Source organism: Rhinatrema bivittatum, chromosome 2 (assembly GCF_901001135.1).
Source record: "Rhinatrema bivittatum chromosome 2, aRhiBiv1.1, whole genome shotgun sequence".
Taxonomy (NCBI): domain Eukaryota; kingdom Metazoa; phylum Chordata; class Amphibia; order Gymnophiona; family Rhinatrematidae; genus Rhinatrema; species Rhinatrema bivittatum.
Window position 1 is genome coordinate 36217780 of NC_042616.1, and position 13663 is coordinate 36231442.

The 13663-nt window shown below is 43.5% G+C and overlaps 1 protein-coding gene across 1 annotated transcript; it reads right to left on the minus strand.

The window, feature by feature from the left end:
• Positions 1–353: 353 nt before the first annotated feature.
• LOC115083820 (gastrula zinc finger protein XlCGF57.1-like) lies at positions 354–12388 on the minus strand. The gene is made up of 3 exons (XM_029587842.1): positions 12265–12388; positions 11781–11907; positions 354–3081 (listed from the first exon to the last, which is right to left on the minus strand). Exons 1-3 carry the CDS (start codon positions 12286–12288, stop codon positions 1412–1414), a joined length of 1821 nt encoding a protein of 606 aa, XP_029443702.1. The 5' UTR covers positions 12289–12388; the 3' UTR covers positions 354–1411.
• Positions 12389–13663: the final 1275 nt, after the last annotated feature.

The window sequence follows — 13663 nt, forward strand, 5'->3', positions numbered from 1 at the left end:
CGCCACATGTTATAAAATACGGTTCCCACGCGCACATGTGCGCCAGATTTTCATGTCCCTCCCAGATTTCCCTCTCAGTCCGCTCCAATTAAGGAGCAGACTGGGAGGGAAATTCCCTACCCCCTGCCTAACCTTCCTTCCTTTTCCCCTCTCAACCCCGACCCCTAAATCTACCCTAGCTAACCCTTTTTTTTTTTTTTTTTTTTTTAACTTACCTGCTCTGATGAGCAGAAGTAAGTTACGCGCACCGGCTGGCTGCCAGTGCACGCTTCCTCGGGACAGCATCTCATGGCGCTGTCCTGGCCTGCCCCCACCCCTCCCCTGCCAGACCCCACCCCAGGCCCGCCCCTTTCTTCTGGCTCGGCACTTCTGCACATATCGGGGTTACGTGCGTGGCTGGGCCATTTTGAAAATGCGCACAGTGTGCGCAGGGCCGGGCCACGCGCATAATCCCTGAATTTTACGTGTGCAGGACTTATAAAATTCAGGCTTTTGGTTTTAGCAATAAACAGATCACTGGGAACTTTTTGCAAGTTTCTGTGGAATGTAGAGAGTGAAAAACACTGCAGTGGCTCAAGAATGGCAGGAGATGGAAGAAATTTAAGACATTGAGTGAACAGCACATTCAAGTACTTTTGATGAAAAAAGGAAGAGAGAGCTGGGATAGTTAGAAAGGAAGGTAGGATCCAATGAGAGGTTTTTGAGGAGTGGTGTGATCACTATGTTTGATAGGAACAGTTGCAATGGAAAGTGATAGATTGAGGATGTGACAGATGGAAGGGATAACTGCAGGGGTCTAGGTGATTTTTTTCCCCCTATTTCATCTTCCTGGTTTACCATGATTTGTTTCAGTTCCTCTGAATCATCACCATTAAATACAGTTTCTGGTACAGGTATCTCCTCTACATCCACCTCAGTAAATACTGAAGCAAAGAATTCATTTAGTATTTCCACTATGACCTTATCTTGCTTAAGTGCCCCATTAACCCTCAATCATCTGTCTAACCGACTCCCTCACAGTCTTATAGAGCGCATATTCAGTAAGCTGGCTAGCAGACAAATTATCTAATTAAAGTTAACTGAATAACTTGTTCTGAATATTCAATGGGATACACATCCTGCTGAACATACTTGCCTAAAGTTATGCAGTTTAACTTAATAAATGGGTGAGGCGATCCAGAGTGACCAGAAGGAGTGACACTGTGATGGGCAGGGGAAAAAGGGCACCATTTTATTCTGAGCAATGTGCGGCCATCATGGATTTGTCTCTTTGCTTCTTTTCATATTTAAAAAGTAATAGTCACTTTGCTGACATCTGATTAAGTTGTTATACAGTGAGGTCAACACGTGAAGCTACTCCGCAAGTCTTCACTAGAGAATTTCACTCTTCAACTATTCTCCACCATTCAGATCACCAATGCTCTTTTAGGTGACTTAGAATATCTTCCTTCAGACTAAAGCTTTTCCCACATTCCCTGCACAGAAAGGGCTTAATTCCTTCATGGGTTCTCTGGTGTATCAAAAGGTTCCTCTTCCGAATAAAGCTTTTCCCACATTCCTTGCACAGAAAGGGCTTATTTCCTTCATGGGTTCTCTGATGTATCAGCAGGTCCCCCTTCTGAATAAAGCTTTTCCCACATTCAGTGCATGTAAAGGGTCTCTCTCCAGTGTGAATTCTCAGGTGTTGGTTAAGCCATCCCTTGCCCCTAAAGCTTTCCCCACATTCAGTGCATGTAAAGGGTTTCTCTCCAGTGTGAATTCTCAGGTGTTGGTTAAGCCACCACTTCCCCCTGAAGCTTTTCCCACATTCAGTGCATTTAAAGGGTCTCTCTCCAGCATGAATTCTCAGGTGTTTTGTAAGCGCTCCCTTCTGACTGAAGCTTTTCTCACATTCAGTGCATGTAAAGGGTCTCTCTCCAGTGTGACTTGCCAAGTGATATCGAAGATTTGCCCTCTGAATGAAGCTTTTCCCACATTTAGTGCATATAAAGGGTCTCTCTCCAGTGTGAATTCTCAGGTGTTGTGTAAGCCATCCCTTCTCTCTGAAGCTTTTCCCACATTCAGTGCAGGTAAAGGGTCTCTCCCCACTGTGAATTCTCAGGTGTTGTCTAAGTGCTCCCTTATGACTGAAGCTTTTCCCACATTCATTGCATTGAAAGGGTCTTTCCCCAGTATGTATACGTAAATGCTGAGTAAGATCGCTTTTCTGACTGAAATTTTTCCTACATTCCTTACATGAGAAGGGTTTCTCTCCTGAATGGATTGTCTGGTGTATCAGAAGACTCTGCTTCCGAATAAAGCATTTTCCACATTCAGTGCAAGGAAATCTCTCCCCAGTATGAGTTGTCTGATGAATTATTAGGCTTCCTTTATAAATGACGTTCTTCTGACATTGAGTATGTGCAAAGGGTCTCTCACCTTTATGGGTTCTCTGATGTATCATCAGGTCCCCCTTCTGAATATAGCTTTTCCCACATTCAGTGGATGGAAAGGGTCTCTCTCCAGTGTGGGTTTTCAGGTGCTGTGTAAGAGCTCCCTTCTGACTAAAACTTTTCCCACACTCAGTTAATGGAAATTGCTTCTCTTCTGTGTGGTTTTTCTTAGACGTTACCAGGTCTGGTTTGTGAAGGATGCATTTCTCATCTTCATTACAGAGAAATAGTCTGTTGTAGTTAGTGTGGAGTTTCTCATTTACTGGGAGAGGATCCTTCTGACTGAGATTCTTGCCACAGTCCATCCATTTATGTGGTTTCTGATCTCCATGAAATCCATCTTGTGACTTTAGAGTTCCCTGATCCATGTAGAAGTTTCCACAATCATTACATACAGACTGTTGTACTATTGTCTCGTTTCTATTATGCTCCATTCTGTGGGTATCATTGATATTTTGCTCACAGGGAATCACACTCCCAGTGAAGTCTCCTGTTGGGTTTCTTAATCCTTCCTCTGGTTTATAATGAGTCCAGCAGTTTTTCTCCCAATCACAACATGGGCAGGTATCCCTTCCATCTTTTTCAGATACAGTTTTAGTCATTTCCTCAGGATGTGTCTCCTCATGTCCTTCCTTGCATTCATTGATCTCTGGATAAGAAAATAAAGGCAGACATTACCTGATATGAGGGAAATTCACAGTGAAATGATCAAGGTTTTCCTAGCATTCACAAGGGCCATAAGCAGATCTGGTGCTCAGGACCTACTGAATATTCAGACATATCTATAAATATATGGCCTAAGAAGAAGCCTAATTGGCATATTTTGCCCATCATGAACACCAGGCCTGTTTGCAGTCCTGAAGGAACCCCAGGTTTATAAGAACTTGGGGGTAATAGCAGTTATATCCCTTTTGTCTGCAGTATATTTGTAATGACCCAATGCTTCAGCATGGTTTTATGGTTGAAGTATTTGTATTGAATCACAAAACAAATAATGAAATATTGAACATAATAATATTTGTTCAGTAGACACCATGTCTTAGAAAAGCGAAGTTGTAGTACAAATTTAAGAAGGTAGTCATCTCCCCTCCCACCTTCCAATCAGCATAAAAAGAAAAAAATCAACGTCCATTAAACCAACAGAAAGGATGAGACCAATCAACCTGTTGTGTTCAGCAATCTGCAGGCCTGTCCCGCAGACCACCGTTCTTACCTGCAGCCCTGGATCCGAGCCGGACCCTGCAGATGCCGAGGGAAACCTCCCGACTCTCATGTGGTAGCCTGCCATGAGCTGCCAGCCTTCCCTACTCCTGGGACCTCCAATGTTTCTCCTCCTCGTCAGCGCAGCAGACTGCCATGCTCAAGCCAGCCTACGATGCCACCTCTGTCCCAGGTCTTCCTAGGCATGCATGCACGCTGACCTTGCCCTTCTTAAAGAGCCAGTGGTGGGAAACCATGGCTGGCACTGCTTGATGACATCACTGGGACTCCAATATATAAAGCTGGCCAGAATATTCCTCAGTGCCTCAGCAATAGGCCAACTCCGTTGGAGAAGTATTTTGCCTCTGCGCTCCTGATCCTTGTTTCCTGGTTCCCGATTCCGCTGTGTGTCTGTCCTGTTCCTGGTTCCCTGGAAGTCCGGGTTTGTCTTCTAAATTCTTGTCTTCTTCATCAGTCTTCCTTTCGTCTGTCTTCATCATCTCATCTTGCTCCTGTGGTTCCTCAACCTCTTTTCTCCTCTTCATTCCTCATCTCATTCAGATTGGACTCCTGGCTTTGAATTCGGATTGGACTTCTGGCTTGCCTTGGATTGGACCTCGACGCTGCTCGGCCTCCACCTGCCTCTGACCATTGCCTGCTCGAACTCTCCCTGCCCTGACCACTACCTGAACCATGACACAGACTGAACTCTGCCTGCCTCTGATCATAGTCTGAACCTGTCTCTGTTTGCCTGCTGCCTGTCCTGTCTCCACTTTCTTCACCATGCTGGTCTGCATCCTCTTCTACACAATGGATCTTCACCTCCACAGAGGCCCACGCCTAAGCCCAGCCAGCCTCAGCACCAGAGGGCTCAAACTAAGGGGAATGAGGGCTGATATTCGTGAAGCTCCAGTTGGGCCTCTGTTCCAGCCAGTTCCGCCTGCCAACAGTGGGGTCGTGTGGAGCTCCTCCCTGCAGGTTGTGCCAACTCCACTTCGGCCTAAGGGTCCGCTTCTGTAACACAACCTAGGTCATTCAAAAGTTGACTTCTAGCCCTGTGAGATAGTCAATAGAAGGGGTCCAGATACATAAAAATTGTGATTTCTGTTTTGAAGATGCCTAGCATCAAATTTCTCCATCTCCACCAGACTATACAGTGCATTCCTCTAAAACATAAAACTGAAGGAGAGGGTGGCTCACCAAAAATGGAGAATAGTCTTCATGCTAAGCACAAATCTTTATTTATTTATTTTTTTTACACAACATTTTGGTATATCCATTCCCAAGATAAGAAGAAGAAAAGTTCTCAAACAAGCCCTACTCTCTGTTTCTGTCTTTTAAACAGTTCCCAATCCACAATAGGACACTGCCCCCCTATACCATGATTTTTTAATTTCCTAAGAAGTCTCTCATGAGGGACTTTGTCAAATGCTTTCTGGATACCCAGATATACTATATCAACTGGCTCACCTTTATCCACATGTTTATTTAGACCCTCAAAAAAAATCTAGCAGATTGGTGAGGCTTCCCTTGGCTAAATCCATGTTGGCTTTGTCCCATTGCACTATGCCTATTTATATATTAAGTAATTTTTTTTAATGAATGTTTCTACCAGTTTGCCTGGCATAGACGTCAGACTCGCTGGTCTGTAGTTTCCTGGATCATCCCTTGATCCCTTTTTAAAATCTGGGACATTGGCAACCCTCCGGTCTTCAGGTACCATAGACTAGTTTAATGATAGTTTACAACTGCAATTTCATTTTTCAGTTCTCTCAGTACTCTGCTCCAGGTGATGTGGTACGCTTTAGTTTGTCCAGTTTGCCCTAGTACACCTTCCTTGTTCACTGAGATTTGTTTCAGTTTCTCTGAATCATCACATTTAAGTATCATTTCTGACATGGGTATTCCTCTTATATTTTCCTCAGTGGAGACCAAAGCAAAGAATTAAATTTAGCCTCTCTGCTATGGCCTTATCAACCCTACGTGCCCCCTTTTATCCCTCGATCGTCTAATGATCCAACTGATTCCCTTTCAGGCTGAACCTGAAGTTTTTATTCTGAGTTTTTGCTTCTATGGCAAACTTCTTTCTAAATTCTCTCTTTACCTTCCTTATTAATACTTTGCATCTAAACTTCCCAGTAAGCTTAGGCTGTTCCCTATTTTCTTCATTCGGATCTCATTTCCATTTCTTGAAACATATATATATATATTTTTTTTTTAGCTATTTTTAACTATGCCAGTAGTCATTTAGTCTTCCTTTCACCTTTTCTAATGCGTGGAAGAAGTCTGGTGTGGGCTTTCAAGATCGTGTTTTTAAACAAAGGTCCATGCCCGATATAAACTCAACCTTTGCAGCTGCCTTCAGGTTTTTCCCTAAACCATTTTCCTCATTTTATCATAGTCACCCTTTTGAAGGTTAAGTTCTTTCACAGTTAAAAATCTTTAGTGCCTGCCCTCCAGTTATTAAGTCCAAATTTTCATCGTGTTGAATCACTATAGGCAAATGGCTCCAGCACTGTTACCTCTCGCACCAAATCCTGTGCTACACTAAGGACTAGATCTAAAATAGTTTGTCCTCTTGTTGGCTCTTGTACCAGCTGCTCCATGAAGCAGCCATTTATTTCTTTTTTTTTTTAATTGAAATATTTTTATTAGAGTATTAACGGACATATGGAAAAAGCTTTAAACATATACATAAGCCGTAACCGGCACAAATCACATGGAACATAGAACTAGAATCATTCCAGTAACAGCAAGAATAACCTTATGTAGAGGCATATAAATGTATATATGAAACCACATAAGAATAAAGTGAATGGACCACATTCCACTTGTCTTTGTCTCTGTTAAATTTATACAGTCTATCTCCCAACCCCCCCCTCCCCCCATATGCTAATAGCGCACATGAGATAATAGATTAAAGTAATAATGGAACAATAAATAGGCAATCTGCCAAAGGGAATATTAGTCACAAAATATCAAAGAAATCACAGCAGAAAAGATAACCAAAGAACTGTATACTAGTGTCTCAGTTGGAAATATCAAGCAAGTAATCCTCCTCCATGTAATATAGACTGTCCAAGTGTCCTGAAACTGACGAAGCTGTTTCTTAAGCCTAGCAGTTATCTCGGCCATGATATGTATGTGCCCCAATTTAACTCGTATTTCGGCCAGAGTCGGTATTTGGGTAGACTTTCCATTTCTTTGCAATTTCAATCCTAGTAGCTGTACAAATATAATTAATCTGTTAAGACCCTCCTTTCCCACAATCATGGGAATACCCAGTAATGCATGCTGTGGAAGTAAACTTTCAGAAATGCCACACAAACGTTGAATCCAGGAGTCAATAGCTTTGCCACAGTGGACGAAGAAGAGGACAAGCCCACCACATGTGCAGATAACTACCCTCATTATGGCAACCCCTCCAGCACTGGTCGGATACATGTGGCATCATACGATGTAGGCGAGTCGGATAGTAATGCCAATGAAACAACATCTTCAGTGAATTTTCAATTAACGAAGCAGCAATTAGCCCCTTGCCAATGTTGTAAAAATCCCCTCCCACTCCTGGGAAAAAAAGCAACATGTAAATCCTGTTCCCACGCCAACATTGAAGTAGTTTTCACAATGGTTCCATTCCTAACAGATTATATAACACTGACAATAATTTAAATGTGAAATCTGCTTTGTTACAAAAGCTCTCGAACTCCGACTTCCCGAGTTGGAGGTGTTCACTTAATGAAGAAGACTGTGCAAAGTGACGTAGTTGGAGGTATAAAAAATATCAGACCCCTCCATCCCGTATATTGCTTGCAAGTCCTGAAAAGAGATAAGGCCCTTGGACCCCATATATGTCCCCATGTACTAATACCCAGTCCTTCCACCTCTGGAAAGCTGGATTTTCATATCCCGGGGTAAAATTCTTATTGGCATACAAAAAGTAGAGTGGTGTATTCTCGTTTCCCCAGGAGCATACATCTTTTGGCAGCCCAAAGTCGAAGGGAAAGTAACATGGTGGGTGGTAGGACCTCCTCTGGATGTATCGTCCAGGTGTGCTTAGGCTGCCATAAAAGGCTACATAAAGGTAAGTCGCCAACTATTGCTGGCTAAATAGAAACCACGGCTTTGGATAAGACTGCTTATGCCAATCTGCAATCGTTTTGAAGCGAGCTGCATGAAATACCGTTCTAAATTTGGCACCCCCAATCCCCCCCCCCCCCCACCGTTTTCTGGGCTTGTAGAGAGTGTGTCTGGCAATCCTGGGCCGTTTACCTCCCCATACATAAAGCATCAATCTTTTTTGCCACTGGGACAGTTTTTGTCTGGGAACTTCAATCGGCAAGGTCTGAAACAGCTATAACAATTTAGGAATGATAGTCATTTTGACTGCAGCAATTCTGCCTAGCCAGGAAATGCTATATCTGTTCCACTCCTCCAATTCCCTGAGAATCATAGACACAATTTGTCATAGTTTAAGTGAAACAGGTCTGTGTGGCGCTAATGTATAGCCCTAAATATTTTAATTTATCTTGAGCCCATTTAAATCGAAACCTTGTCCTAAGTTCCTGTTCAGAAGAGTGAGAAAGATTTTTGTTGAGAATTTCCGACTTTTCCCAGTTAAGCCGGAGACCTTACTGAACTCTTCCATGGCTACAGTCACATGGTTTAGGGATGTATCCGGTTCAGTTACCAGTATCAATATGTCGTCCGCGAATAGAGACAGTTTGGAAGTAAAAGGCCCCACTTCTACCCCTTTGATATCAGGATGATTTCTCACCAGAGTTGCGAATGGTTCTAAAATAATTGCAAAAAGAAGGGGTGATAGAGGGCATCCCTGACGAGTATCCCGCCGCACCGGGAAGGTGGATGAGTAACCCCCATTTATTTTTATAAAAGCTAGAGGGTTAGTATATAACTGCTGAATCTACTGTATAAAGGAATCCCCAAAATGCAATTTACGTAATAGTGCAAATAGATAAGGCCAGTGTACCATGTCGAACGCTTTTTCAGCGTCGACTGATAAAGCTACCGCTGGGATATTATGTTTCTTTACCCACCAAAACATGTCGACGATTTTGTGAACGTTATCACTTGCTTGGCGACCAGGAATAAATCCTGCTTGGTCCGGATGGATAATGTGGGCAATAAAACTATTCAGCCGGGTCGCCAAGATTTTTAAATCAATATTTATGAGGGAAATCGGCCTGTAGGAACCGCAGACTGTGGGATCTCTCCCCGGCTTAGCCAAAATCATGATACCAGCAGTATTAGCAGTTGAAGATAATAATGACCCCTCTTTAAGAACTTAGCTCGAACTTAGCTAAGACAGGAGCGATGCATGGGGCAAATGTTTGGTAAAACCGCCCTGTATAACCATCAAGCCCTGGTGATTTCCCAGGTTTGAGGAAGCGGATAGCCAGTATGATTTCCTGCTCCGAGATATCCTTGTTCAATATCCGTTGTTGGGATTCCTCTAAAGCCGGAACTTTGGAGGCCGCTAAATATTTATCATGTCTCCCATACAGATCTCCTCATCCCTTGTGTAGTTCAGAATAGAATTGATGGAAGCGCCGTCTAATGGATTTATTATCAGTCAGCATGTCGCCCTCCTTGCTTTTTATTTTGACAATTGTGGCCTGAGCTTGCCAACGTTTCAAAATATTAGCTAAAACCTTACCAGTTTTATTCCCCATCAGCAAAATATCTTTGCTGGGTCATTTGCATTTGATGGGCAATGAATGCCGCATCTAAGGCTGCAATGCGATTTCTGAGGTCATCAAGTTGGGTGTAGGTCACCGAGGAGAGACAGGTGTTTATGGATGCGCTCTAACTCCCTAAGCTGTTGAAGTAGCCTCGTCCTTTCATGCTCCCGCTGTTTCTTTAACAATGCCGCCCTCGCAATAAATTTGCCCCGGAGCACCGCCTTTAGGCAATCCCATAGTACTACCGGGTTAACTTCCCCATTGTCATTTATTTGCAAGTATTCCTGGATTTCTGACTCCACCTGCGATACATAAGCAGGATCATCTAAGAGAGACTCATTGAGCCGCCAGAATCTGGTACCCTGATCATAATCCCTGACCTGTAATGCAAACCAAATTGGAGCATGATCAGACCATAAAATTGGTTCAATGTCAGCCTTAGACATTCTAGGAAGTAAACCTGCGCTGCATAAGAACATGTCTATCCTGGAGTAGCTATGCTATTATGGGGGAAGAAAAGTAAGTATAATTTCTCGAAGTTGGATATCGAGATCTCCACATATCACGTAGGCCTTGGCATCGAATGAGAGCTTTCAGCGCCCCTTAGCTTTTTTTGAGTCTGAGCTGGAGCCCAGTGAGGTGTCTAGGCGAGGGTTAACAGTTAAATTGAAATCCCCTCCCAGGATCAGAGAGCCTTCGGCCCTGGATCAGTAATTGATTTAGAGAATTGTAAAAATCCGCCTTTTGGGAGTTGTTGGGACCATATATTGACACCAGACTGTAAATCTCTCCCCCTATAGACAGTTTCACTAGAAGAAAGTGGCCATTAGGATCCTCAGAGGTTTCCTTTAATTCAAAAAGAAAATATTTGTGGATCAGTATCCCCAATCCAGCATATTTTGAAGTAACCGATGCTGCAGCCCAGTATTGATGTGGGTATTTAGGATTACACATAGACCTTGGTATCTTTTCCGTAAATGGGTCTATTGTACCATTACAACATCAATATTCATTCTGTCCAGTTCCTTGAACAATAATTTTCTTTACGTGGTGAATTGAGACCTTTCACGTTTAGGGAGAAGAATTTAAAGGAAGTCATTCTACAACCTCAAACCTTCTCCTCCCGGCTGAAGGGCAACCGTTCCCCCCTTTAGCAGACCCCCCATCACATTAATAAGGGTACACCCAACAACCAAGCTATATATCGAGAATCCTATTCCCGTCCCCTCCCTTCTCCCCTCCCACAACCCTTCCCTGTTTAACCTGGAGCACAATTTCAATGTGCCCGTATCCCATGGAGGAAGACAATTATCACTCCCCATACCCCCGACCTCTGGGGTTGCTCATCAATATATCAAAGTAACCAAACCAACAATGAATCAACATTAACCATAATGACCTCTGCTAGCCCTTCTATCCTTCAGACCTCTTTCCGTCTACTGCAAACTCCAACAATATGGTATGTTAAGTAAACAGTTTGTAAGGTAATATATCAGTCAAGCAGGAGCCTCTCCAGAGCTATCTTCAATCGCATTCTGTTGAAGTCGTCTTCGGCCCTTCGGGACCCTCTGCCAGCCTGGCTGTGGTACTCTCTGGGAATGCTCCCTAGTCCTTCTATTATTCGAAAGTGAAAATAACCGAGTCACATCTACTCGTTCAAGACCTCTCATGATCTTAAAGACCTCTATCATATCCCCCCCTCAGCCGTCTCTTCTCCAAGCTGAACAGCCCTAACCTTGTCAGCGTTTCCTCATAGGGGAGCTGTTCCATCCTCTTTATCATTTTGGTTGCCCTTCTCTGTACCTTCTCCATTGCAACTATATCTTTTTTGAGATGCGGCGACCAGAATCGTACACAGTATTCAAGGTGTGGTCTCACCATGGAGTGATATAGAGGCATTATGACATTTTATGTTCTATTAATCATTCCCTTCTTAATAATTCCTAACAGTCTATTTGCTTTTTTGACTGCTGCAACACACTGAGCCGACGATTTTAAAGTATTATCCACTATGATGCCTAGATCTTTTTCCTGGGTGCTCTTCCCTACTGCCCTCTCACATTCTCTTCATTCTCTCCTTCTCCCATCCCTCTCCTATTCATTCACTCTTCCATGGTCCTGTCCCTCTCATCCATCTTTCTCTCCCTCCTCATTCAGCCCCATCTCCTCTCTCCACATATTTTTACTTTCAACCTTTCTCCTGGGACTTTATCATTTCAAGTTTTAGATTCTTATTTCTTTCTGCCCTGCCTCTTCTTCTCTCTTTCTGGCTGGGATTGTCATTCATTCCTCTCCCTTAAGCTATGTTAGAGAAAATCATAGAAAAAGCCTTGCTTATATTGAGCTGCAAAACAGAGGCTTTCACTCAATTTATAATCAAATAATATTTCTTTTCCTCCCCCTCCCAATATTTTTCAGAAAAAAAAGATAAACTGTGCCTTCTTACCTAGTGAGCTGAGCATCTGATAATTCTCCTTCATCACATCCTTGTAAAGCTCCTTTTCCCATTCTTTTAAATACTCCCATTCCTCCTGGGAGAAATAGATAGCAATGTCCTCAAAGGTTATTGGGACCTGAAACACAAATCAGTAACACTCAGCACCTTCTGCATCACATTCAGCAAGAGATATCCCAGTGCAGGGAAGGGAGAGAGTTTTCTGGATGTAAATAATGCACAATCACATAGCATAGCCCCAGAGTAGGATAATAGCAAATAGAAAGCAGGTACACAGAGCCTGCGATACAAAGTCTCACTCTGTGGGACTCCTGATCTCCCTCCTTAAAATCAGGAGGGTCAGGAGGAGCCTTTTCCGTGCCCCAGGTCTGCTGGAGACCGTACTGAAGTCAGGGAGGACTTGGCCGTGTCCCAGGTTAGAAAGCTGCAGCAGGGTTTGTACAGAGAGGGCAGGAAGTTGAGGGCAATCTCCTACCTGAGCAGAGGCTCCTGCAGGCATTTTCCTCTGTTTTTGCTGCTTTCAGGATCAGAAATGATTTGAGGGCTCTTTCTCAGGCTACAAAAGAACTGATTGTTTGCCTCCTACAAGTGCAGCTTCGAGACACAGGAGCAGGAGAGAAAGGCGGAAGCTGTAATTTGAGGCTAAAGGTTTCTGGTTTCCAGCTGTAATCTGTTAATGAAAGAAGAAAAAGCTTTTTTGTGTCCGTCTTCCAACAGGGGGCAGTTCCTCTTCTTGCTGGGCGCAGAGTGATGACATCACACAGGGGGTGGGGTGACTTTACATTAGCCCAGAACTGCATTTGGTGACTTTTCCTTTAAGCCCATTTATGAGAGAAGGGCACAGAGCATGCTCACTTGGATACTGTTGCTTTCCAGCAACCATGCTTGAAGGCAATACAGGGCCAGTAGCTGAACAAACTGTCCCCTGGAAATACCTACCCAGAGCCAGCAGGAGGTTGGGGTAAGGGTTTTCCTTAGTTCTGCACAGACCCTGGAGAAGATTAGCAGACCTGTGCTACCAAAAACGTAGCTGTGGGCCAGAGCCCCAAAGAAGTTCTGAGCAGTTCGCAGAACTTCAGCTTTGGAAACTTTCCTTTCAAATAGAGTAATGGTTCTTAAATGCAGCAGTGCCATGAGAATACTTCATAAAACAAACCCCCTGTTGTTCTTTCCAGTTGCAAAAATCAGAAAGATAAATTAAAAAAATGCAAATGACCTTGCATGTGAGATTGTGCCCAAACTGGGATGCCCAGTGTCAGACTTACATACAAGGACAATTTTGGTCTCACTGGCTCCTATTTAAAGCACTTAGCTCCTTGGCCTGAGGTGAAGTAAAAGGTGGCCAAGATATTCTATTCCTATGTCATGTATTCTATTGCTGTGCCCATCTGATAGTGTCAAGTTGTTTCTACCAATCTGGACATAGCAGTAGAATAACGTTGACCACCAGAAATGAGTTTACTCCACCTCAGATGACTAAGGAGTTACATTTCCAGTGTAAGCTCTCTGGGGTTTGCACCCACAGCTGAACAAAACATAAGCTCTCTGGGGAAGGCATCTTCAGCTGAATAGTATGCACTTTGGCGCTGTGCATCTCACTTTGTGCCCTCCCCAGAGAGCTTATGCATTGTTAAACTGTAGGTTCCGGCCCCAGAGAATTTACATTGGAAATTTAAGTCCTTCTTGGGTCTGATGTGGATTATTACACTGGGCACAACAAGAGACAATACTGGCCACCAGAAATGTGAGTTTACTCCATGTCAGACCCAGGAGTTACAGTTCCAGCATAAACCTGAGGAAGGCAGCAGTCACTGGTTTTCTGTTATCCTGAAAAGCTGGACAATAAACACACAGTGATAAAGTAGGTAGTCTTC

Bases quoted from the DNA above. Each gene is read 5' to 3' on its own strand.
- LOC115083820 (XM_029587842.1), bottom strand. From the start codon at position 12,288: ATGCCTGCAGGAGCCTCTGCTCAG. The intron at 11,908-12,264 runs GTAGGAGATTGC...TTTGTGTTTCAG, and splicing joins CTGCAGGAGCCTCTGCTCAG to GTCCCAATAACCTTTGAGGA. The intron at 3,082-11,780 runs GTAAGAAGGCAC...TTTCTTATCCAG, and splicing joins TCAGATGCTCAGCTCACTAG to AGATCAATGAATGCAAGGAA.